Source organism: Phyllostomus discolor, chromosome 6 (genome assembly GCF_004126475.2).
Source record: "Phyllostomus discolor isolate MPI-MPIP mPhyDis1 chromosome 6, mPhyDis1.pri.v3, whole genome shotgun sequence".
In the NCBI taxonomy this organism is placed as follows: domain Eukaryota; kingdom Metazoa; phylum Chordata; class Mammalia; order Chiroptera; family Phyllostomidae; genus Phyllostomus; species Phyllostomus discolor.
Window position 1 is genome coordinate 125,851,736 of NC_040908.2, and position 26,872 is coordinate 125,878,607.

General features: G+C 44.0%; 1 protein-coding gene and 1 pseudogene across 1 annotated transcript; one reads left to right on the forward strand and one right to left on the reverse strand.

Annotated features, from left to right (window-relative positions):
* LOC114498947 overlaps positions 1–26,872 on the reverse strand; it is an 82,122-nt pseudogene that overhangs the window by 28,325 nt on the left and 26,925 nt on the right.
* LOC114500760 (T-cell ecto-ADP-ribosyltransferase 2-like) lies at positions 16,607–20,123 on the forward strand. Its single transcript, XM_028517534.1, has 3 exons — positions 16,607–16,669; positions 17,022–17,781; positions 20,047–20,123. Exons 1-3 carry the CDS (start codon positions 16,607–16,609, stop codon positions 20,121–20,123), a joined length of 900 nt encoding a protein of 299 aa, XP_028373335.1.

Genomic DNA, 26,872 nt, shown 5'->3' on the forward strand with positions numbered 1-26,872 from the left:
TCGATGTCACTGCTTCTGGGAAGCCTTCCTTGACCAACCCTAAGCAGAAGTTAGACTTTCTTCCTCCCATATCTCTCTGCACACAGTTCATAGCTCACATCATTAAGATAATTGTTTTATCTCTGCCAGCCCTTCACATCCTCCCCCATGACTCTGTGGCCCTGGAGGGCATGGACTGTGCCTTTATGTCTGTAGGCCTCTTGGTTTATGTGTATTTTGCCTTTGCACAATGTGCTTCCATGTATAATGCGCACCCACATTTTTAGCACAAGCTTTCAGAAAAAAATCTTTTGTTTAAATTTATTTCATTTTTTTTATTTATTTACATTTATAAACAAAACTGATTATCATATTCCAGGATATTATTTTGCATATAGATATCATTATTGCTTTCTCAAGTCACACTTTTAACGCATAAGCATAAATAAAAAAATTAAAAACATTTAACTAGATACAGAATTAGTACTACCCATGTATAATGCACATCATTGTTTTTTCCTCAAAATTTGAGCAAGAAAGTGTGCATTATACACATAAAATATGTTTCATATAATCAAGAACTTAGAGCAGGTCCATGGCCTGTTAGGAACCTGGGGCAAGCAAAGCGGCCCTAAACTCCACCTTCTATCTCTGCCCTCCACCTCCACCCCTGTCTCTACCCTCCATCCCCGCCCTCCATCCACAGCAGGCAAGGAAGGGAAGTTCACCTGAGCTCTGCCTCCCATCCACCCACCCCTTCCCTGACACCGGTTCCTGGTGCCAAAAATGTTGGGGACCACTGACTTAGAGTGTCTCTCTGGGAACAAATAACTCTGAGCAGGGTCCAGCTTGGGATCAGGAGATTTCACAATGGCAAGTTTGAATGACAGGTCCAATTAATTTCTTTCTCTCTTCCTTCAATAGAATGCATAGCAATTACTGTTAAAGGACAAATGCAACACCAATTCTCAAACTATTTTTCTGCCATGGTGGGTAGCTCAGTTGGTTAGAGCAGCAGACCCCAACCATTTTGGCACCAGGGACCCATTTCTGTGTTTGGATGGGAGTGGAGGGGTTGGGGGAGATAGGGGGTGGTGACAGGAGGTGGAGCTCAGGTGGTAATAAGAGCAAAGCTTGGCTGGCTCACCTACTGCTTACCTCCTGCTGTGAACCAGTCCCTAACAGGCCATGAAATGTACAGTTCCATCCAGGGGTTGGGGAATCTGGGTTAGAATGTCAACCTGATATGCAAAGGTTGCAGGTTCATCTATGGTCAGGGCACATATAAGAATCAACCAATGAATGCATAAATAAATGGAACCAAAAATCAATCTCTCTCTCTCTCTCTCTCAAGCTAATAAAAATTTAAACCATTTTCCCTTTATCCCCTTAACCATAGAGGCTCTTTTCTAAATAACTCTTTGGAAAACCTAAAGGGTTGTTTTCTCAGGCTTCCTTATTTAGTGTAGCCAATAAGGTGAGGCAGAAGTCTGCTATAGGTTTCTAGGGAAGCTTTTGCTATTCTGACCTGAAGGACACCGGGCTGACCTCACCCTTTTCTTCCATCTTTCCTGCCCGAAAAATGATGTGAAGCCTGAAACTTCATCATTTACCTTGTACCTGAGGCAACAAGCCATCATATTAGTGTGACAGAGCACAGAGCCACCAAGAGCCTCTGGGCCTCTGATGGCACCTTAGAAGCACTGCCACAGCGGTGGGCTGACCGTCTGCTGACCTCTCCTTATGTGAGATTAATTAAGTGATTGGACTGCTTAAGATACTACTTGTCAGCTGTTCTGTCGCAGAGCAGAAAACAATCCTACTTGAGACCAACAACAAAGTGCAGCAGGAGCTGCCAGGAGATGGCTCTGAGTCAAGGTAGTGTGGTAGGACCAGTATTAAAAATAAGCCAATAATTTTATGAATAGATGGGAATGATTTTTTAAAATTTTATGCATTTAATTTTAGACAGAGGGAAGAAAGGAAGATAGAGAGAGGAAGAAACATCCATGTTCAAGAGAAACATGGATTTGTTGCCCCTCACACACCCCCTACTGGTGACCTGGTCCACAACCCAGGCGTGTGCCCTGACTGGGAATCAAACGAGTGACCTTTTGGTTTGCAGACTCGTAGCACTCAATCCACTGAGCCACACCAGCCAGGGCAAGAGTTAGTTAGTTAGTTAGTTAGTTAGTTAGTTAGTTAGTTTGTTTGTTTGTTTCAATTCAGCTCTTGGTGCTGTGGGGGAGCCTTGAAAACAGAAATATAGGCTCTATTCTTAAAGGGTTTACAATAAAATGGGAAATGATCTTATGAAATGCTATGCTGCACTGTGTGCAGTGGAGAGCTGCATTTCATACAGCTGCAAGGAGAGGACACTCTGTAAAGGGAAATAGCTCCAACGAGGAAGCTTTCCTGGTAGATGAGGGACTTGAACAGGTCCTCAGAAGATGAAAGGGATTTTGATGAGCCCATCCGGATCTCTCCTGAGAGGTGAGTGAGCTAGGGGTAACCTGCTCGCACCAGCACACAGTTCGCAGTAATTCAGTATTAAATGTCATTCTGGTCCTCCATACAAGGGATTTAGAAAAATGTTTCTCTCCCTCTCACATTCATTTATTTAACCCATATTTATTGAGCCTTTACAGTCGATGAGCAAGTACTTTGGCTACAACTGTGGGCAAAACACATTCAGTACCTGACCTGAGAAACTTCTGTTCCAATGAGGAAGACAGAAGACAAAGAAAGAAAAACACAGGGATGCAGGAGGCAGGATGAGCAAACTCAGGGCTGGGCAGCTCCCTCCCTTGTTCTAGGCCTCTGCCTTCTCAGAGGGGCTGCACATTCAATTCCTGCTGCCCAAGCAACCCAACAGGCGACTGCTGCCTGGAGTACCCTGGGGGAGCAGTGACCTCAGAGGACACCTGCTGTGGGGGGCTGGGTGTGGCTTGGTGCCCAGGCCATGCCTGCAGCCTGCAAGCTTCTGCCCACCCAGGTTGATGTCCCTGTACCCCCACCCCCACCCCCCTTTCCACCTCGCATGGGCTTCCCTCACTCTTCCTGATGTGGGCTACCCTCACCCCCGAGCACACACTCTGGCTACGCCATTCTGCTCTATTTCCAGGGTGAAGCACTGTTCCCTCACTCTAAAGGGTCCCTCATTTCCTTCTTTCCTCTGAAGCCCTCCTCTTCCTTGTCCAGAGCTGAGTGATCACACAGTCGATCATCCCAAGCAGGGACACTCTGAAGAGGGAAAAGGGGCACTGTCAGTCATCACATCAGACAACACACAAACCAAGGCAAGTGGTCTCCAGTCCAGAGCCCAGTGCTGACAGCTCAGGCTCCATACCACCTCTTCGACTATTGCCTCACCACTTCCCAAACTGTGTGCTGTGGGACACCTGGGAGACATCTTTAGGACTTCACAAAAACAAAAAGAAACTAAAGGTTCCACACTGAAATAACTTTCAGAATCTCTGAGTTAACCCAAGATAAACAGATTTCCTTAGTGCAGGACTCCCCCAAATTAATATGTACAGGTAAGAGGAGAGCATGGCAGGTTTCCTGTGCCCATTAGACCTTGGAATCCTTGAGCAGAGAGCACCTGATGGAAGTGACACACTTTCAGAAATACTGTCTGAGACAAATAGAATTGTTCCCAAAGCTTAATCTTACCTCTGTCCTAGTTTCAGTGTGAAGATATGAACAGCAGGATACAGTTTGTTCACAGCCAGCTTTGCCTCTTTCCTGGGGACCATTTTATATCAGGACGCTCTGGCTGCAGGCAACAGATAGGTAAGACCTACGTCTTGTGGTTCACACAGCAAAAACTCCTGAGCTGAGCACTTCCGGGACCCCAGTGTCCTCAAGGACCCAGGTCTCCTCCATGTGTCCACCCTGCCATCTTCATTCGGCACATTGCCCTCTCCTCTCAGGGACACTGGACGGCTGCAGCTGCTCCAGGCCCAGCACAGAGAAACCAAGACATCTATCAAAGAAAGACTTGTCTTCCTGTATATGTCTTACCATTTATTCTTAGCAAGGAAAAAGTTTTCCAGATACACCCCCATCTCCATTTGACATCGCTGTGTAAGTCTTCTCCCCAGGTGTCAGTGGTTAGCAGGGTGACCAACCATCCCAGTCTGCCTGGGATGGACAGATTTTCTGGGACTTAGCACAACTAGTGCTAAAACTGGGACATTCCTGGGCAACTTAGATAAGTTCATAACAGGGCATAACACTGCCTAAATCAGTCATTGAATATCGGAATGGAACTGCCATGATTACCTCAGACTAGACAGGATTTATACCCTGAAGCAAGAGAGAAGGCCAGCTTTCCTGAACATGGAATAATGAATACCTAAACAAAACCTACCTTCTTACAGTAAGGAAGAACAGGGAAATCTGTTGGATAGGCTTTCAGTAAGGCTGCCTTAATATCAGGTACAGTGATAATTCTCTCCTTGTAACATTGTGAGGATTATGTACAATGACATATGACAGTGCCTCACCCAGACAACCAACACAGCAGCTTTTTATCAAGCACTTGTCAGTACAAAGCACTGTGCCCCAGGCATAACAGGTACTGTCACTACATCTACATAAGATTTAGGGAGACAGGGATGTAAATTCCATATTACAAATATTCATAAGGCATCAAAAAGTTAAGTGATCTGCCCAAGGTCACACAGTTGGTAAGGGGTAGAGCCAGGTCTCAAATCAAACCAAGGCTGTCTGACACCATGATGCTATCTTACTCTCTCCACCCGGCCTCACACAGCTGTGCATCTCATGTTCACGTCCCCTCCTTTAATCTCCGGCACCCGGCACCAGGCCCAGCAGACAGGAAGTGTTTACTAAATCCTTTTTCAATGAATAGGTGGTAACAGCAGATATTCCTGCAGCCATTATGATTTACAAAGAACTTTTGCCTGAATTTAGGATTTTCTCCCCCATATCTGGTCCTCTTCCAGTGATCATTCTAGCAAATGGCACCAACATCTTACTTACTTGCCCAAATTGGAAAACTAAGTCACCATCAACCACTCTCTCCCCCCTCCCACACATCATAGGGCATCTCCCCAACCCACTATCAAGGTCATCTCTCAAATCCGAGCATTCCTCTCTATCCTCCATGACCTTGGCCCATGTCAGCATCACGTTCTCACAAGCACTGCTGAAGTGGTCTGCCCACAGCCCACTTTCCGTCCCTGGCCTCTTCTCCATGCTGCAACCGGAGTGGTTCTCTGTTTCTGATCAGGTCACCTGCCTACTGAAAACCATCACTGTTCATTTCTTTTGGGATAAAGCCCAAACTCCTTGCCACTGCCTGGCATCTGCCTGCCTCCCTTGCCTCACCGTGCACCATCCTCTCTCTCTCATACTGTCCCAGCCACCCTTGCCCCCCACTGACCTTCCTGAAGTCCCTCCTTCCCATTGTGCTTCCACCTGCCATGAGATCTTTGCACATGCTGTCCCCACCCTCTTGGCCTAGTTAACTCTCACCTCAGGTCTCAGCCCAGGCAGCTCTTCTGGTAAGACGGACCCAACCACCATGGTCGGGCATGGGCATGGGCATGGTCAAACCATGCTGTTGGAGGCTCTCATGGCACCATGTGTTTTCCTTACCGCCCAGTTGGCACAGCTGCAGTTTTACACCCACTTGTGAGCTTGTTTGATTGGTGTCTGTCCCTCGACTAGTCTATAAGCTTGGTGTCTGGTTTGGATGATCTCTCTGCAGCCCTTCCAGTGCCCAGCCAGGGACAGTACATAGTCTGATTTGATAAATGTGTGTTTAATTAACTAGTTGATTAATTGATTAACATTTTATCCAGGTTGCTGTGAGCTCCCTTGGGACAGGGCCCTGCCTTAATGCCTCTACACCACCACCACCCTGTGCAGCCAGCATGGTGCAGCCTGGGGAAGTGTGTAGTGGACACCCCGAGTGATGGTGACCACACAAGGGTGGCAGGGATGGGAGTGCTTGTCAGAAACAACCTGCAAGGAGTGAGGCAAGCAGGATGTGTGGGGTCACCTAAGAGAATGGATGTGGCCTAAGGTAAGTGAGAATGGATGTGGCCTAAGGTAACTGCAGCTTTGGCCTGATGGGGAAGGCACGTTTGGAGCCAAATCATAGATTGCACTGAGGAGTCACCCCACCTTGAGGCAGGGGGCCAGGACTTCGTGTGCTGTGTCTCAGATGGTCTTCAGTGATTGGGCTGTCCTGCCAACTGGACCCCCAAAGACACCAAGCTGGAAAGTGATGGTCAGCTGTGTCCCCTCCCCACTCCAGCCCACCTGTCCCAGGTGAGCTGAAGAACCTCTCTCCCACCTCACCCACAGTGTTAGATTCCTTGGGCTGCTCTAACAAAGCGCCATAAACTGGGTGGCTTCAAACAAGAGAAATGTAGTGTCTCACAGTACTGGAGGCCGGAAGTCTAAGATCACAGAGTGGGCAGGGCCAGGCCCTCCCCAAAGGCTCTAGAGGAGGACCTTTCCGTGACCCTCTCCTGGCTCTTTGCTTGCTGGAATGTCCTTGGCATTGCTTGGCTTGCAGTGGCATCACTCCCATCTCTGCCTCTGTCTTCACAGGACCTTCTTTCTGTGTGTCTCTAAGTCCAAGTTTCCCTCTTTCTATGAGGACCTCATCTTAACTCAATCACATCCACAAAGATCCCATTTCCATATAAGGCCAACTACCAAACACCAGGGGTTAAGACTTGAACATAGATTTGGGGGGTACACAAGTCAATACATTCACCCAGAATGTCACTGTTACCTCTTTCCAACTTCTCTGAACCTGTTCTGTCAGTGTCTAGGTCTTCCCCGTGGGGCCACACACTCTTCTGAAATTTTGCTTCTTTATTTCCAGAAATGCACCCAGGGAAGCTCTGTGACTCAGACAGCTGGCGGCTTGCACAGCAATTCTCATGCTTCCCATTGAATCCTCACAAGTACCACAAGACAGTTTATTATTATCCCATTTTACTGATAGGTAAGTTGGGACTCAGGGAAGCTAGTGCCTTATGTTAAGTCACACAGCGGGAGATGGCAGAGCAGAGACTTGACCTAGGTGCCTGATGCCAGACACCACAGACCTAACTACTTCCCGGGGTGGAATATATGCCAGCTTCCAAGCGGTCCTTGTGAACCCATGCACCACCTTAGAAGAGTGTCATGGAGAAACTGCTGAGACAGTAAGAGAGAACACAAAATTGGAGACCTGTGTTTGGTCACTAGGAGAACCCAGGAATAAGCAGTCCTAGATCACAAGAAGAGATGAAAACGATTATTCAGGAGCAGTTTGGGGTGACAATTCTTTAAAGAGGAATTTTCCATGGGTAATATTTTGAAATCAATTTGATGGTGATATAATATTAATCTGATTATTTTTCTCTGTCATAGTTTTATATCCCACACTCAACAGTGACTATCATTTTGCATCCAGGAGCCTGCTGGTCAGTTCTGGAAGCCAGCTGGTTTTGAATGATGTTCTGCACTGGCCAAACAAGCAGGATTCCACTGTGAACATGAGTCCTCAGAAGGGAGGCCTGGCTGATCGTCACGCAGGCCTGGTTTTACTGAGCGGGTTATTTTCTTTATTTGAATGAGGCAAATCTTGCATATCCTGATTACTACTGAGATGCTCCTCAAGATATGCAGGCCACCCCAGACTCCTCAGAGGATGAAGTCACTTGGATTGGACTGATACTGTAATGATTAACCTTTCATTTATCAGTCAAAAAAATTTTGTTGAATGCCTTCTCTGTCTCAGGCTGTGTGCTAAGTATACTAAAGATACAGAAATAAGCCAGACTTAGTCTCTCCTCTCAGGGAGCTCACATTTTCTTGGGGGAATTGGTCAATCACAACTAATGGGATCAGTTCTTCAAGATAACTATCAATTGAGGTTCTTAGTTATACAGGCACCTCCATCATAGCTGCTTCCCAGGTGATGTTATCAACTTGCCTGCAGTTGTCATGCCCATCGAGTACTTCCCACCCCCCCAAGTCTTATCAGGGACACCTTCTAAATGGAACCCAGGTCACACGTGCAACACAAGCTGTAGTGGAGCATGGGAAATGTTCCTGTAGTTTCCATTCTGTAAAACACAGGGGAGCAATCTAAAAGGAAATGGCAATTGGATGTTTACATCTAGAGTTCAGGAAATATCATGAACCAGTGGGCTGGATCAGATGACAGAGGGTTGCCCGGGTGCAAAGATTGGTGAAAATGGTGAACCAGGCCAGGTACGAGGGTGCTTGCACCTTTGTTCACCACTGAAACAGTCAATGCTCTGGTAGAAACAGAGATACAAATGTGAAGGTTGTTCCTTGATGCCTCCCTAACACCTCAGTAGGGATGCACTTGAAGCCTAAGCAAAGAGTCAAAGCAAAGAGTAAAAAAATCCACCAGGGTTCCTGTCTGCTGTGGCTCAGTGAATTGAGTGCCATCCTGTGAACCAAAAAGTCACTGGTTTGATTCTCAGTCAGAGCACGTGCCTGGGATGGGAGGCCAGGTCCCTAGGTGGCGGCATGTGAGAGGAAACCAACTGATGTTTCTCTTCCTCTCTTTCTTCCTCCCTTCTCCTATCTGAAAATAAATAAATAAAATCTTATAAATAAATAAATAAATAAATAAATCAGGGCAGGGGTACCTCTGGCCAGGGGCAGATCCCTGGTTAGATTGGGAGCTAAGGAGAAAGACCACCACTAGTGACCCTTCTCCTCTCCCAAGGAGGTGTGGGATTCTCATCCCACAGGTGAGAATCTAGGATTGATTTCAACTATTTTCCCCAACTCTGCATCTCTATTTCTCTCTTGTTATCGCACGATTTCAGGAAAATTTTGTAGAACTTTCTTAGCATGCTCTGGGAATATGGGAAGTCCACTTATTTGCATTTAATGAAGATTGAAAAAAGAAAAGGGAAAATCTTCACAGATTCAAGGCACATTATGAATCACAAGCAGGGTAAACACTAAGAAAACCAGACCTAAACACATTGTAATAAAACTGCTGAAAAACAAAAACAAAGACAGACTCTTCACAGCAGGTAAAGATGCATTACTTTCAAAGGAGCAGTAACAGCTGACAGCCAACTATGCATCAGAAACCATGAAGCCCAAAAGGGAAAGAATGTTATCTTTGAAGTACTAAAGGAAAACACTGTCTAATGGAATTCAATCACTCCCAAAAATTCTTCAAGAATAAAGGAGAAACAAAGACATTTTCAAACTGATAAAACCAGGAGAATTCACCACTAGCAGACCTGCACTAAAGGAAATAATGAAAGGGTGTTTTCAGGTAGAAGGTAATCATCCCAGATGGAAGCTTTAAGATATACATCAACAGAAATGGATAAATATATTCATACAATGGAATGATATATATATATATATATATATATATATATATATATATGAATATTCATGGGATCATTCTACTAGCCAAAATATTAATATCCAAAAGTCTTTCAATATTTGTACATGGAGTACTATACCACAATAAAAATTAATAAAATAGACTTACACCCACACCAAAGATGGAGTATTAAAGACTAGATTTACCCTCCTGCCTGAAATAATAACAACAAAAAGAAGGACAAAATGTATGAGATAAACATTTTCAGGGCACTGGATATCAGGTAATGATATCCATCTTTAGCTGGCTTCCCCTCCCCACACGCAGACCCCACCCACCCCACCACCAGTCTGCATTCACCCATCTCAAGGAGTCTGAGCTCTAGGATACTAAGTAAGCGGCCAAGACAGTAAAACCTTGACCCCAGCAACCCCAACCCTCCTCCACACCTGCTTTCCTGGTCTCTCTGCAATGCCCTCACCTCCTGTCCCAGTCCTCCCCATACAAACTTCAAGACCCTCTGAGCCCAGCCCTCTCCTGATGCCCCTTCACACCCAGCTCACTCCTGCTCTGATCTACCACCACTTCATTTGCACAGGACCAAGCCTTGCAGTGACCTCTCCTGGTTAATCCATGCCCAGAGATGGGCTCTGCCCACACCCCATCAGAAGGCTGGTGCTGCCCCAACCCCCAGGGATTTTTCTGGAGAGGCAGGCTACTCAACAGGCAGACGGGCCTGAAGGACATGGGCTTGCACACATGTAGAACTGATGGACTTCAGTCTTGTTCAGAGGGCAGTGAAAGGGGCTGGAAGCCTCTGAGAAATATTTCGCATTTTCCTTGTGGATTCTGTATAGAGTATGCCCAGAGTAGATTGTAGAGTCTGCATGAAGACTGTGTCTGTGTGTAAAAGAGAATGTACATATGTATGTGAGAATGTCTGTGTTTGAGTGGGAGAAGGGCATGTATGAGTGGAGAAGAGAGAAATGAGCCACACAACACACACCCTACACACCCTTCTACACTTCTGGGGAGATTAGGAATTGGGCGCCACCTGGTGGCCAAGAGCTGCAGCACAGGCCCCATTCCAATCACCTCTTAGTTGCTCCCCACCCCCAACCTCCAAGACTGGCAGGAGGAACTGATCCAGAGTTTTCTCTGAGGCCCCACCCACTTGCTCACCATCCCTATGCCTCGTCACAGTCCTGTAGATACTGAGAGGAGGCTCTGTCCCAAATCTCCTTCCTCTATTTGAAAGTAAGCCCTTGGAAGGCGGTCATGTAAGAAAGGTACACACTCCAACTTCACGATTATTTAACTTCTAACCTCAAGCTGCTTGGCTACAGAATGAGTTGGCAGTACCTATTCCACAGAATCATTGAGGTTTTACGGAAAATACAGTCATCGATATGGGAAGGCAAGGGAGCTACAAGAGGACTTGGAGCCAAGCCTCCTGTTCTCTGACCTGGTGAGGGCTCCCCACAGGCTCAGTGCTCAGACACAGCATTCCCTCCTCCCGGCCTCCATCCTGCCTGGCTTCTCCCAGCTGCCCACACAGTTGCCCTCTCCATCTTCCCTACGGGCCTCCCTCCTACCACAGGCTCCACCCAACACCTGGTTGCTGGTGAGAGTGGCGCAGAGCTGCTGCCCAGGGTTGTCATGGGGCCTCATAGGCCCCAGCTTCTGGGGCAACTCTCAATCCTATCTCTGTCCACAACCCCACCCAACTGGTCACCAAGTTCTGCCAATCCGGTGTGTCTCGAATTCCTCCCTCTCCTGCCCAGCTCAGGGCATGGTAAGAGCCCTGCAATGATCCTGTCCAAACTTGAGCCTTGCAGTCCTTTCTCTCCTGTCCAGCAATATCTTTCTCAAATGCATGTCTGAGCTGCTCAGCTACTGACCACCTTTCTCTGGCTCACAAAATGAAGCCAAACTCCACAGCCTGCCATTCAAGGCCCACCCTGGTCAGGCCTTATATCTCCCCCTCCATCTCTCCAACCTCATGTGTCAGTCACTCCCCTCCTCTGAGTCTTTGTGTGAGCAGTTGTTGCTGCCAGGAGTGCCTGTCCTCTTTTGCCCACAGGAAACAGCCCCTGCTCATCTTCCAAACCTCACTGTGGCTCTTCTTAGGGTTATGATCCTGCCTGGAGCCCCACGGTCAGGTGTCCCATAGGGGTGTCACGGCCTGCACCTGATTTGGGTCGATCTCTCACACCAGGCTGCTAGACCCTCCAGGTCAGTGACAAGGGCAGTGTTGGCTCTAGTCCCCAGCTCAGGGCCCTGAATGTAGGAGGATAGGAGGAAATGTTTGTGAGTTGTTCACTTAATTTGGTGGCAAAAAGGGATGTGTCACTGAATGGCCCTGGAATGCGGTTAAATGGCCTCACAGGAAGGCTGGGCTGAGGACAGACATCAGAGGCAGTGGAGGGAGATCCAGGCCCCAGGATGAGTACCCAGGTCATTCTGCCCCTTTGCCCAAAGGCTTGTGGAAGAGAGACATGCAGACACATTCAGCGCTGGGGTCACAGACAGAGGAGTACCTCCATCAGGCCGCACTGAAGCTGGTGTCTGCTGGGCACCATCAGAATAGCTGTCCCTTTTCAGCCTTGGGCCAGGAACTGACCACCACCCTGATCTGGGGTCCACTAGTCAGACTGCTTCTGAGCCATGAGAGGACAGACTGGGGGAGCCCAAAGCAGGGGAGGGGCCAGGAGCCCAAGCCCCCTGAGGAAGACAAGAGGTCCTGAGGCCATTCAGCCCAGAGGAGCAATTCCAAACCATATCAAGTTGTGGGGCAGGGGAAGTAAACAGCCTCTTTGGTCCCAAAGCCAAATGCCCAGTGACATTTTGGGTGGTTACAGGTTAGCACTGTCCATCTCCCAGCCCTCCCTTCCTCCCTCCCCCAGGAAAAGAGATCCCAGTGGCCAGCCCTGAACATGTCAGCTTTACTGATCTGGGGGAGATGAACAAGGAGAAGACATGGGAGGGGCATTGGCAAGTGAGGGAAAGGGGTCTGGAGATTTTTTCCAGTCAGAACCTCCTCAGGGACCCCAATCCAGATTCTGCCCTTCTGTCTGTGCAGAAGCAAACACTCTCACAGCCTGAATAGTGGGGGGATGGCTTTATGGAACAGCCCAGGGTTGCATCTGGTATAGAGTCAGACTCAGGGGTATCTCTTTTGCAGGATTTATGGGGATACAGGCAGACATTCTTGTGGCTAGAATGGGGTTCACAGGCCCAAACCCTAGCTTAATGGGCACTCATGATCAGAGTAGGCCAGCAGAGGGTCTGGGAAAAGTAGAATACCATCTCCTCCAGGCAGCCTCCCTGATTGCTTCAGCCCCTCAGTTCTCCCTCTCAAGTCCACAATCTCTGCTAGCTAACATGTCCTCTCACTGCCCCTTGCCCAGGCCTCCTTATCTTTCAGCCACCCCTCAGACCCTCCTGTCAGGCCCAGGAATTGCCCAGGGGTACCCCAGTAGGTCTATAACTCTCTCATAAGAGGGGCTCAGCACCAGGGGTTGGGGGTCCTGTAGCCAGGCTGTTATAATGGGCATGTGCCTCCTCCAATTTTGTTTCCCCTCTATTGGGAGCTGTCCTGCCTGGTTTCAGGGACTGCAGCCTTATGTCCCATGGCTAGAGCTGAGTGACATGAGCCACTAAGGAGACAGAACATTTCCTCCTGGCAGAAGCACAGCCCCTGCCTCACTCACTTCCCCCTTCTTGCCCCAGGCAGATGACTGGTTAGCCAATGACAGGTAAGAACCGCCCCCCCATCCCTGTGGAACAACCTAAGACAGGCATAGTCACAATGGGCCATCAGGGAAGGACTTAAGGGTTTTCAGAGAAGGGGCATAAAGAACCCTCACCCCTTGGCTTTGTCATATCCTGAGTCCTCAGTCTTTCTGTAAAAGTCTCCTATTCTCTTGGCTGCTTTGCTCTCCCCACCTGACTCAGCCTGGGAAAAGTGCCAGAGGCAGCTGAGGCCTTGTACTGGAACACACTGCTCACAGGGGGTGGATCTGGCCAGAGAAAGAATATACACTGTTTCCTTTAAGGTTTGCTCTGCCCTGTTGCTATGAAACAGACACTTGAGCTAAAGCCAGCCTTAACCTGACAATCCCTGTGTTTCTTCCACTATTATCTGTAAATGATGTCAGTTTCTCATGACTGCACCTTTTTGGACTTTGGTTGATGAGCTTTACATGCATACTATGTATTTCTGTGTGAGCTGAACTCAATAAAAGCACAGGGAAGAAAACTAATAAGTTCCAACCAAGATGAAGGTATGGATAGAAACCCTCCACTTCCTCACACAACCAAAAGGAGGATAACAAACAATCTAAAATCCATAAACAACTGGAAGTGCCAGAGAATCAAATGGCATGGAACTCCAACAACCAAGAAATTAAAACAAAAACAAAAAATCAACCAGAACAACCAGACCAGTAGGCAAGGCAGCAGATTGAGCGGGCAGGGCTGACTGAAGGGGAAACTGACACTCAGAGCTGACTGTGGACTACAGTGGTTGCCACAGTGGGAGAAACTCCTAGTCTCACATGAGAGTTCATTGAAATGTGGGCTGGAGCCGAGCAGGTGAGCTGCATTATTTCTTCTCTCCCCGCTCCCTCATAGGCAGTGCCACAGTTTCCTGGTCAACTGCTAACTGAAACAAACTTTCAGCCAACACATTAATGGTTAACTGGTTATACATTCTACTAGTAATTATTTAAGGGTATAAGGAAGGAGGAAGGAAAAAAGAAAAAAGCTTATTTTCTATTCTACCTTTTACACCCCTGTCAATATTTCAAGAGAACTGACTTCTTTTAGATTCACAGGGCAGCTGGTGACTGTTTCATAAAGAGAAAGGCTGTGTTTACCACTGACTTCAGGTTGAGGAGTACTATAAGGTGAGCTTTTGGCCACGGGAAGTTAAGAGTTTCTGAAAATTTACCTAGTTGAGTTTTAATTGCACCATTTGTGTGTTATATCAATCCAGAGAACTTGGGGCTGTGTAAGAGACAACAAATAAATGTTTCTCTAATATCGATGCTTCTTTCCACCTCTTTCTCCCTTCCTTCCTCTCTCTCTAAAAAAAATAAATACAATCTTGAAAAACATAGATTTCAGAGAGTGACAATAATTCCTGTAAAACATAATTATAAATCTTAAAAAGCTTTGATTGTAATTGCATGTATTCATGAGTGTTATTTAAATGATCAGTATCGCATAAGGCATGTGCACTGGCCAGTCAGGACGCCCAGCCACTGTGAACAGCTGGTAGTGCCAGAGTGGTGCAAGGACACTGAGGACAAGCCTCGAAGTTGCTTGTTAAATGTATGTCCCTCATATTGAATTGGATACCAGTGTCTCTCTGGGATCTTTGTTAATTCATAGAAGAAGGATAGACCTTCCCTCTTCCTCATCCTTTCATAAAATAATAATTCATACTTGTGACTCTGATGCATTTCTGATTCAAACTATGAATTTGAACAAGCTTCTAACTTAAAACAAAAAATTTTTTTAAAGTCTTTCATTTCTAGAGCATTTTTCAATTCACAGCAAAATTAAGAAGAAAATACAGAGATTACCATACACTCCCTGTCTCCACACCTGCACAGCTGTTCCCATTATCAACATTCCCCACTAGAGCAGAACGTTGGTTACAACTGCTGAACCTACATTGGCACGGCATTATTACCCAAAGTCCGTAGTTTACATTCGGGTTTTCTCTTGGTGTTGTACATTTTATGGGTTTGGACAAATGTATAATGACATGCATGCTTCATTTAGTATCATACAGAATTGTTTCGCCGCCCTAAAAATCCTCTGTGTTCTGCCTATTCATCTCTCCTCCCACAACCCCTACCTCTAGCAACCATTGATCTTTTTACTGTCCTCATACTTTTGCTTTATCCAGAATGTCATACAGTACAGTGCCTCTTTCTCATTGGTTTCTTTTACTTAAAATATGCATTTAAGTTTCCTCCATATCTCTTCATGAATTAATAGTGTCTGTTTTGAAGGGTTTTTGTTTGGTTGGTTTTTATGTGTTGAGTAATATTCCATTGTCTTCATTCACCTACTGAAAAACATCTTGGTTGCTTCCAAGTTTTGGCAATTATAAATAAAGCTACTATAAACATCCATGTGCAGGTTTTTGTGGGGGATGGTTTATAAACTACTTTCTGTTTCTTTCAAATTTAATCTGAAACCAAAAGTTCATCTCTCCCCAAAATAAAAAGGCAAGAGAACTGACTTCTTGGGCACTTCTGTCAGAGACGGACCAGGACAGAATCCCAAAGGATCTGCAGGAAATCAGGTACCTGATAACTCAGTTCTGTTCTCTGAAGGGGAAGAACCTCTGAATATGAGGAAACCAGGAAGGCACCTGAGGAGAGACTGGTGTTCAGATGGGACTGGGAGAGGATCTGAAGCCTGGGGTGATCGCTGTAGTGAGGGTTATGTCAAGAGTCAAAGCCACAAAGTCAGTTCTGTGTCAGAAATGTTCCAGGAGGTCAGACATGGCAAAAAGGAAAACATATTGAAGGACAGACATGCCATCTCTCCATCCCTCTTAAATCTAAAAACTTAATCTTAGATTGTGCAATTTATAACCCAGGATCCTGAGACAGTACTATTGGTCCCTGTGTTTCACAAGGTCCCTGTGCAGAAAGGTGCTCTCCCTTCCTGTGGTTAGTCAAGCCTAGATCTTCAGGCCACTTCTCCACTCTAACTTCTACATTTCCTTCCAACCAAGAAGCCCAGAAAGCTCCCATGCATTGTAGCTCTCCCTAGTCATAATGAAAATTGACAGTGTTAAGAGATATTTGAAAAGGAATGACTTAAAAAAATTGTTTGAGACCCAGGTTAACAAAACTTTGAGAACTAAAAAAATATTTGTGAAAGGAATCGTAGTATTTCTCTAAGGGGGAATAAAATGTCAGGGCCTATAAAGGCTCTACAAAATGCGATCTGTTTTTCTCACTTGCCATGTGAGTGACATGCAGCTCAACCTCCAACCGATATTAGTTGTTTTTATCTCTTCACCGGCTCCCTACTGAAGGCCAGAGGTCAGATTCCTTCCTCCCTGCATGGAGGGCCAGACAGAAATCCTGGGTAGCTGTGCAGAAAGAAGTGTAATAGGAGACTGGACCTCTGGGTTTGCAGTAGGGACTGGGTCATCAGCACACATGTAGTGAGACTAATGTTCACACCTCACTTCCATTGTCTTATATTTATTTGCAGTTACTTTTGAACTTAAAGATGACCTGCCTTCTAGCCACAGAAGTTTGCTTTTTGATCCTAACACAGTGGCTAACACAACAGGTGATGTACGTCACCCCCTCTCACCCTGATCCTGCTGATCTTGGTTTCCCCTCACATCTTTGAAACCATACAGTGCCCACAGTTGAGTTTGACAATAAATCCAGTTGGAGAGTATGAATCTGAAAAGATATTTTTAAATATCAGGAAAAAAAAAACAGAGTAACAAAACCTAGGTTGTTTCTTTTTATACTACTCATAGTATATAATAAGACTGTCTTCATGCATGTACCACATATGAGTCCTATGACAGGAACATGTCAAATTTCATGCTGAGCAAGAAATCCACACTGTGGGCCCTGGGAATCATCTAGTGCATATTAATGGGTCAAGGGAAACTTCCTCTTCTTTACAGGTGAGCAGCCTGTCACAGCTAGAAAGTTCACAGGACCTAGACATGACTGATGATGCATTTGATGATCAATATAATGGCTGTACTGAAGAAATGGATAAAAAAGCTCCCCAGCTCTTAGAAAAAGAACTGGAAGTGAATGGCAATTTAAAACATGAATGGGAAATGGCACAGAGAAAATGGAAGGAAATAAGGAATAAAGCAGACCCTTCAAAAAAACTCAATGATTTCCAGGGAACAGCTCTAGTGGCCTATACTGGGGATATTGCAATGGAATTTAATAAAGCCATAAGATCATTCCATCAAAATTCAGATAAATTTCAGTTTAAAGCTTTCCATTATTATTTGACAAGAGCTCTTCAGCTTCTCACTACAGGGGAGTGTCATACAGTTTATAGAGGTACTAGGATAAAGTTTGTTTACAAAGGGAAAGGAAATGTCCGTTTTGGCCAATTTGCCCCATCATCTTCTTCGGTAGAAGCAGCTAAAAATGTTCTCTTTGAGAAAAGGTTGGGGACACTGTTTACTATCAGAACTTGTTTGGGTGTTTATATTAAAAATTGTTCTTACTATCCATCTGAAAAGGAAGTGCTAATTCCAGGCTATGAGGTGTTTCAGCAAGTCACCATACCAAGCAAAGATAAAACATACAGTCAATATTCACTTACAAATGATGGAAAAACCTTAAGTAAAACACATGATGAAGTTTCACTTGAAAGCCCCCAAAATTTTACAAGTAACTACAATTGCTTCTATAGCTCAGGTAAGTCTGAGACTGTGCTCCAGGTGGGAGTGGTGGGGCCATCATAAAATAGAAGAGGGGGTGCTCTACTACCAGAAGTCACAGAGCAGAGAACAATGAGGCCTTCAACTAATTGCTGAATAGTATTAGGTTCCTAAAAATACAGGGCTGATATCCTGGAATAAAGAGAAGCTCAGGAAGTTTCTACCCCAGCCATGCTCTCAAATTCCCTGCTGTGCAAAAAGGTCAGAAAGAACAGATGGGCACCAGAGAAAATAAGTTATGGAAACTACTGAGATGTCAGTGGGTATAGGAAAGGTTTAGGGGAGTTGGGAGACCTGGTTGAAGCAAAACAGTGTGGCCACTGCAGGAATCCTGCCAGGAGGTGAGGGCACCTGAACTGGGCAGGTCACCATGGTGATCAAGGAAGGTTAGGGGACTGCGTTTCTCTATGAGGTGTTTGTTCTAGAAGAAAGAGAGGGAAAGCAAAGTGCAATGGGACTGTGGTTAGAAAATCAGATGGTAGACTTTGAGGTTTCCAGTGTGGGTAGTTTACAGGATATGAAATTGTTGAAGGACATTTCCACTGAAGCCATTGGCTAGACTGCAGAGCAGGTGAATAGTGTTGGACCTGAGGAGATCAAAGAACTGAAAGGCTTTGCACAAATGGTCCCCATTAGACACATGCGCAGGGGTGATGCCTAGACTGATGAAGGCTAGAGATGGTAAAAGCAGAGAACATACTCCTCAGTGAAGGCATATCAGTAATGGCTGGAGATAGTAACGGAGAAAGGCTATGACCTGTCCAGCCCTGTGGTGGGTGAGAAAGTGCTGTCAGGAGCTGCCTCCATTTTACTCACCTTTCCCAAGGTGTCCTGGCTCTCAGGTTTCGGTGCATTTATACCTACCATTCCTTCTGGCCTGAAGACTCTATCTTCATGCCATATTCCATCCAATCTAAGACACTACCAATTTAGTAAAGTAATTATCTTTCAAAACCTAGCTTATATATCACTTCTAATCATAAGCATTCTTTGATACTTTCAAGTAAAAATTAATTATATCGTGTTTCATGCCAGAGGTTTGGGGACAGATGACTTCAATGGTAATCCAGGCTCAAGCCCCATTAGTTCTGTGAATTTGGGTAAATTACCTGAGTAATCTGTGTCTCAGTTTTCTCATTTGTAAAATAAGGATACAAAGATCAATATTTCAGTGATAGGTCTGTGAGAATCATAATTCTTTTTTTTTCATTGCTTGGTACATAGAGATTGCTCAACCTATACCACATCTATTTTTTTGCCCATGGAAAAAAAACCTTGTACACATCTCAGCCATACACTCACCATCTCTATTATAATAATTTTTTACAGTCTGGTGATCTCCTTAAGGACATAGACTTTGTCTTCCTGTTCCCTCTTCATCCCCAGACTATATTAATGCCTGTCTTGAATCAGGGCTCCAGGGTTTGTTGCTGAAGTAAGTTAAGTTTTGTTGAGATATCAGGGTCCAGCCAGAAATGGATCTGAGCTGCAGAGAAATTGAGTATCCAGCAAGCTTCAACTAAATTAGTCTTTATGCTCTGAAAGGCTGCTGGAAACAATGGAAATGTTTGGGGGAGAAATGGAGCCACACACAGTGATTACTGAGGGACATTGAGCATTTACATGCAGAAATTTTTAGTTTGGATCAAGCTTAATAAAACAGCATACCCAGACAAACAATCTAGCAGAGGAAAGCTGCTGCCTACCATCTCAGGCAGGCTGAGCTGAGGACCCCAAGGAAGGAAGCCAGGTCCTACCCAAAGACAGGACTCCAGATAACACTGGCTGGTGGAGAACAGAGTATACATGTTGCTGAAAAAGATGAACATCCATAGAGTCCAGACACAGAATCATATTCGTATGTGGACAAAGACAGCACAGTGGCCAGGGAGATGCAGGCCCTGCTTGGAGAAATCTTCTGTTACTAAAGCATTGCTAGGAACACAGGAGCCTGAAAGTGGCAATGGGAGGAACTGAGGAGGCCATAAGTGTGAGAAATCAGTCCATTCAAGGTGGCCTTAAATTCAGAGACCCAAAAAGATGAGTCCTCACAGTCCACTCTCTCTCTGGTATTCCTGAGTACTTCAGGAATCCCTAACAGGCAAAGGAGTCTAATTGCTGGCCACATATAGGGAGTGCCTAGAGCCCACCCTCTTGTTTTTTGACCCCTTGATGGAGGTTTAGGAGGCCCATGTCTTAAGAAACCCCAGAGAAACCTTTCTTTTTCTTCTTCCTACTGCAGGAATGAGACAACATCCAGTGTTCATTCTGCTGCTGCCCAGCCTTCTAGTCCTGCTGCTCCTCCCTGCTGAGCTGTAATTCTCCCTGCCTGGGGCCTGGTTCTGCATAGAGTGTCGGGGAAGGAGGGACACAGGGTCGTTTTGTGGCTTACATTAGTGCTCATGTCCCCCAAGAAATCTAAGGCATCTAGTGGGTCTGACCACAAAAGTGAGCTTTCTATCTTCGAATTTACTACCTGAGATAAGTCCCTAGTCTCTTGATACTTTGCTGTGATTAGTGGGGAGGTTAGAGGATGAAAGGATTGAGCAAAAAGGAAAAAAAACTCATGGACATGGACAACAGTGTGATGATTGCTGGGGGGAGTGTGGTATAAGTGGACTAAATGGTAATGGGAAAAAAATACAATAAAGATTAAATTTAAAATAAAGTAAAATACAAGCAATCCTTTAAGCACGATCAACAGTGACTGTCTGTAAAATGCAATTTAATTGTGATGAATATTATAATCTAAAGAAATAAACCATTTATAATCACACCATGCTCTTCTGCGTCTAAATATTTCTATGGGTTGTATTATTTGCCAAAGAAATTCTCCCAAGGCCTTAGGTGTGATGCTGACATTTTCACTGTTGAGAAGGTCCATGTCTTATACTTCTCACAAATATCCCTGCAGCCCTGATTGATTGAACCAGAAATACAAGGGCTGTGTCAGATAGAGAAATTCTTCTCCCTACGCAGCCTTAACAGGCCCTGTCAATTCACTTTAATAATAGCTCCTTGTTGATAGGAAAGTGTTCCTCTCTTTTTCTTTCTTACTTTCTTTCTTTTTTGAGGGGTTGTGTAACACTATTGTACTCATAAAAATGGCACACAAGTGAATTCAACAGTTGATGTACATGCATACTTTATATCTTTAACACAAAAGGTATTGTAACTATAGAACTGAATAAAAGTATTAGCTTCAGCTGTTAAACACTAGGGCCATATAAGTTACACCAGAACGAACAAATATTACCCAAGTAAACTTCTATTAAAGCTGAATCAGGTTTAAGGCCATTCAAGTTCAAGCACAAGAATACAAATGTTTTGGAGCTCCAATTATTTCTGTTTGAAATATGTGACTTTTTTTCAACTTATGGTCTTAAGCTTCTGTTTTATAAAATCCATAAGGAATATACAGAATAAATTGATAGGGGAACTCAAGAGTTAAAAATTTTATCTTCATTTGATAGGCTTAAGTGATTAATGCACATGGAAAGATATTATTCCAGGAACCAGAATGCATGGCCTACCTAACTCCAGGAGATCTGCAAGCAATTCAACCTTTTTGCCCTGGGGGGTTTGCAAGTAATGGAGGTGGTATCTGAGCCATTGTGTTCTAGGGAAGGATCATCTGAGGTGAATAAACAATTGTTTTTTAAACATATTTTATTGATTATGCTATTACAGTTGCAATTACATTTTTCTTCTCTTTATTTCTCTTTGCCCTGCACACAGGCTGTGATTAATAAAATAGCTTTATTAAAAGTACAATAAACTTTGTCTAGACTTTTGGTCAAGATAGCAGCAGAGTTAAACACTGCTTACCTCCTAGCACAACCACATCAAAATTACGAATAAATTATAAAACAACCATTGCTCAGAACCAGCAGAAACTGAGTTGAATGGAAGCTGTATAACTACAGAATTAAAGAAACCACATCCACCCAGACTGGTAGGAAGGGCAGAGACATGGAATGAGCAGGTCCCACACCCCCATGTGGTAGATAAAAATTTGGGAGGAATATCTTGGGAGCAAGGAGTCCCAGCCCCATACCAGGTGCTTGAGCCCAGGGTCCCAGTGCCAGGAAGGTAAGTCCTCATAACTTCTGGCTGCAAAACCATAGGGATTTAGTTGGTAGAAGAAACTTCTGGAATCCCAAGCTGTTCCTCTTGATAGCATAAAAAATAAAATATAATGAAAAAGATGGTGAGCTTAAGTAGTCATCACAGAAACAAACTAAAAGTGCAAATAGAAAACACCATACACATCTTAGAATGGTTTACATTAAAAGACTGACAATATCCAATGTCAGGGAGGATGCAGAGCCACTAGAACTCTCACATAGTGTTGCTATAACCACTTTAGAAAGTTGTCTGACAATTTCTTCAAAAGTTATATATGCACCTGCCATGCAACTCAGATATATGACTCCTGGGTATCTACCCTAGAAAAATAAAGCATGAGTGTTCAAACAAAAATTTACATATAGATATTCATAGCAGCTTTTTTCATAATAGTCCAAACTGGAAATTCCCTAAATGTCCATCAGTTGGTAAAGAAATAAATAAATATGGTATAAAATGGAATACAATCTACAATAATGCTCACACATGCAACACCATGGCTGAATTTAAAAATTATTATGTTGAGTGAAAGAAGCCATCAATAAAATAATACAGAACTATAATGTTCTATCTTTATGAAATACAAACTAATTTATAGTAACAAAAAGCTTATCAGGGGCTGCCTGGGGATGGGGCAGAAGGAGGTATCAATGGCAAAGAATACTGGGCATTTTTGGGCATGATGTAAGTGTTTTGTATCTTGATTGAGGGGGTGGTTTCAAGGTTTTTGTGGTTTCAACTAGGCAAAATTCATCAAAATGTATATCTTAAATGGATGCATTGTGCATGTTATTTCTCAATAAAGTTCACATAAAATAGTAAAAACTTAAACTTTATGCCAGTTTAGGAGAAGTCACATGACACCATCTTCTATGAGACCTCTCAGTGGGAGAACAAAGGGCCCATTTACATAGGGGATATGCTCAACACTTAAACATGGCATTCCTGAGACCAGTAAAACCCCATATTCTAATTTGCTTTCAGACTAGTGAGGCTGGGACTTTACCTGAAGTATTCTGAAGCCACAGAGCAGGAAAATAATTTTTGCTTTCCTCATCTTTTTTTAACATTTAGTCCTTGTGTAACTAGTGATTAGTAGTAAACACCTGAGCTACAGCTGAAGCATTGCTCTGAGGACAGAAAGGAACTGAACTAGGCCCTGGACCAGGAACATCCAAGTACTTGGAGGGTGTTTGTGGATAATTGAGGAGAGTGAAAAGGAAATTGGAATCTCTAGAGGCCAAAGAGAATGAAACCCCTTCAGGGCCAGCCTGGGACAGAGATATGGTTGTCACCAACAGGGGCACCTAAGGTGGGATCTAAATAGGTGCATCCAAATTACACCTATCACCTTCCTCCCAAACCTCTTCATCCTGTTGTCTCAACACACTCATCCTATTCCCATCTTCCTAGTGTCTCAGGCCCCAAAGAGAATCATCTTTGACTCTCTTCACTCCTCACACTCAGATATCACATTCCCATACTTTTAAATCTAATTGACTCGTACTTATTGGTCTTCTGCTATTTGCAGGCACTTAGCTTGACAATGGGGTTAGAGAAAGAAGTAAGAAGTTCTGAGAGGGCCCTTTTGTGATGTGATAGTAAGGAGCTAGGAGAATTCCTGAGCAAGTGGAATAGGGAAACTGAGACAAGAAAATTAAACAAGGCCAAACAGTCTGAGCAACTTACAGCAAGCTGGTGAATCAGAAGACCTTATCACTCATAACCAAGGACATCCCAGAGCAAATGGTTTATATCTCTCCTCTGTAACCAAAGTATACATAGCTTAAGTTTTCCACATCTGGAAAATAAAGAACAGAGACCCAGTTAAAGTCATTTGTGCCAGCCAAACCCAAGGACAGATGAAGTCAGAGGAACAAATAACAAACAACCCATTAAAAGCCAGACAGACCCAAGATAAAAGTAAAACACTAGCAGACCAAAGAATATATCCAACCCCCACTATGTGCTCATTTTGACACATCAGCATATTAAAAATGCACCTGAAAAGTTGATGACTATACTGCTGAAATGCTCCCATAAGATTCTTACCTCCAGAAAAAAGATTAAAAGCCCTCAGGAAAAAGACTCTGTGTGGGCTCACTCTAGATCTTGCCTCTGCCCCTGCTCAGGCATGAACCTTTTCACTTCTTAATCTCTAAGTGTCTCCAGGAGACTTTCAGCCAGGGGACCAGTTACCAGTGGTAGCTTAACCCAGGCTCACGCCCTGATTCTGTCTTCAAAGCCTCCTATTCTCTGAGTGCCTGGTGAGCTAACAGCAGCCCCACCTTGGCTCTCTTCTATCTCTTCGACCTTCATTTCCCAATGAGCTAACAACAGCCCTGCCTTGGCTCACTCCTTTCCTGTAACTTTTCTAGGGAGCCAAAGCAGGGCAATACCTAGGCGCTCTCCTGTTATTTCTTCTATCCCAAGTACTTCCTTTGATTCACTGTCCCCAGCTTTAATGAAAAAACTCTCAAAATCACTTGGACTGGTGTGAAATCTTTCCTGCACTCAGTCAAGATCCTACATGCTACAGACCAGCCTGAGACAGACCTGCTCCAGGCCAATTGCTGTCCAGTAACACTGTGAACCAATAATCCTGAAGCATAGAGAGGGGGCTAGGATGGTAGGAAAAATTATGCCACACACTATTAGTAGAGGATCCTCTCACCTTTGGTGACCTATTTTCAATTCTAGAGAATGTGGAAGCCATATGGTCGAACCTTTATTACCTACAAATATATTCAGCTTCCATCCTTGTGTTGTTTTCTCTGGTGCCCAAAGAAGTGTCCCTTACATGTTTGCAATACTAACTATCCTCTAAATCCTGCTCCTGCTCACCTCCCCTTGGGTCTTGTGTTCAATATTTCAAGTCTAAAATACCTAGAGTACCTTGCTTTCATAGTTACTTTGCTTTGGACAAGAAAACATGCTCAAGCTTTCCCATTCCATTTAAAGAAAGATTGGATTTTGACTCCTCTGTGAGTTTTTATCTTCTTTATGGACCCTAATTGCCAGATTTCTCAAAAAAAAATTACCACTTCTGGTTCAATAAATGTTTGTTGATAAAAAGAACTAACAAATGCATCCCATCCACTTATTATTTGTCTCATTTCTGCTCTCTCCTTTTAAAGAAAAATTCTCTGTAAGCCTGATACTCCTGTTCTCATTATGCAGTCTGGAAGGCCTCTCCAATATGTTCATCCTGCTTAATCCAGAGACCTTCTCTATGTTCACCCTCTCCCCTCTTGTACCCATCAAGATAAGGTGCCTCTAAACAAACTAGTTTACATAAGTACCGTGGATCAGAGGCTTAGCAAAGATGTGCTAAAAATTTCAGCATTTATTTCACACATTAACTGAGGGAAGTCAACATATGCTGGGAAATGCTCTAGGGGCTATGGGATGATTGATGAATAAAATCAGTTCGATTCCTGCCCTTTAAGAGTTTGCTTTGTAGTGTTGGGGTGGGGGTGAGGAAAGCAGACCATTAACTTATAAATACTTGAATAAGCAAAGTAATTTCAGATTGTTTTACATGCTAAGAAATAAGCAGGTAATGGGATGGAAGTTACCTTGAGACTAATTTGATTGTGTGGTTGGAGAACATGTGAAAAGGGGTTGTGACCTTGGTGCTAATCATGAGCTGCTCTAGGCACTTCTGGCTGTGTCCTACCTCTTCCAGTGTTTATCAAATGTAATTGTCCAGCAATTCCACTTCTGAGTACTTATCCAAAACAAAAATTAAAACACTAACCCCAAAAGATCTGCACCCCCACGTTCATTGTAGTATTATTTACAATAATCAAAGCATGAAAACAATCTAAGTGTCCTCTAATGGATAAATAGATATAGAAAATAGAATATTATTCTGCCATGAAAAGAAGGAAATCTTGACATTACAACTGATAGGAGACTCAAGAATTGGAAAATTTTAGTTTAAGGGAAAAAGTTATAAGCCTAGAAAGTAATGTATATGTTAAAGCTTTGTTTCAGAAACTGCAGATAAGGCCCATCCTGGCTCCTGGGAAAAACAGCTGACCTCCTGGGGCACTGCTAAATATTACCACCTGGGGACAACTGGAGGCATCTGGGCCTTTGTTTTCCAGGGAGAGACAGACACCCACCCCTGGGAACAGCTAACTGCCCAGGACAGGAATGTTGCACCTTCTTTCACCTAATCCTCCCTGAATCTCAAAGCCCTCACTGCACCTTGTTTATTTCCTGGTATAAAAACGTTCACCTGGAAAGAAATGACAAGATGGTCTGTTAGGGTATGAACCCATCATCATCTCAGACTGCCAGCCATCTGAATAAAGCATCCATAAAGATTCAATCCCTGTCATTGCTTATTGGGTTTGGTAGTGACAGGCAGCCTGAACGCCAGTGTCTTTTCTGGTTTCACAACATGAATTGACCTTGAGGCATTACGCTAAGTGACATTAGTCAGAGAAGGACAGGTATGATCTCACTTGTATGTGAAAATGAAAAATAAAACAACTGAACACACAGAGAACAGATTGGTGGTTGCTAAGGGTGAAGGTTTTGAGGGCCAAATGGGTGAAGGAGGTCAAAAGGTACTAATTTACAGTTGTAAATGATGAGTCTTGAAGATGTAATGTACAGCATGGTAATTATAGTTGATAATTCTGTCTTGTATGTTTGAAAGTAGCCAAGAGAATAAAACCTTAAAAGTTCCCATCATGAGAAAAAAACTGCAACTGTGCGTGGTGTTGATATTATGTAGATTTATTGTGGCGACAATTTTGTAATGTACATACATCAAATCATTATGTAGCACAACAAAAACTAATATGATGTTATATACCAATTACCACAGAATAGAAAACTTTTAAAAAAGTTTTTCACTTGCCTCTAGTTCTCAGCCTTCTACCCTAGACCTTATTATTCCTTTTGTATTTGAAGCTGCTTTTTGG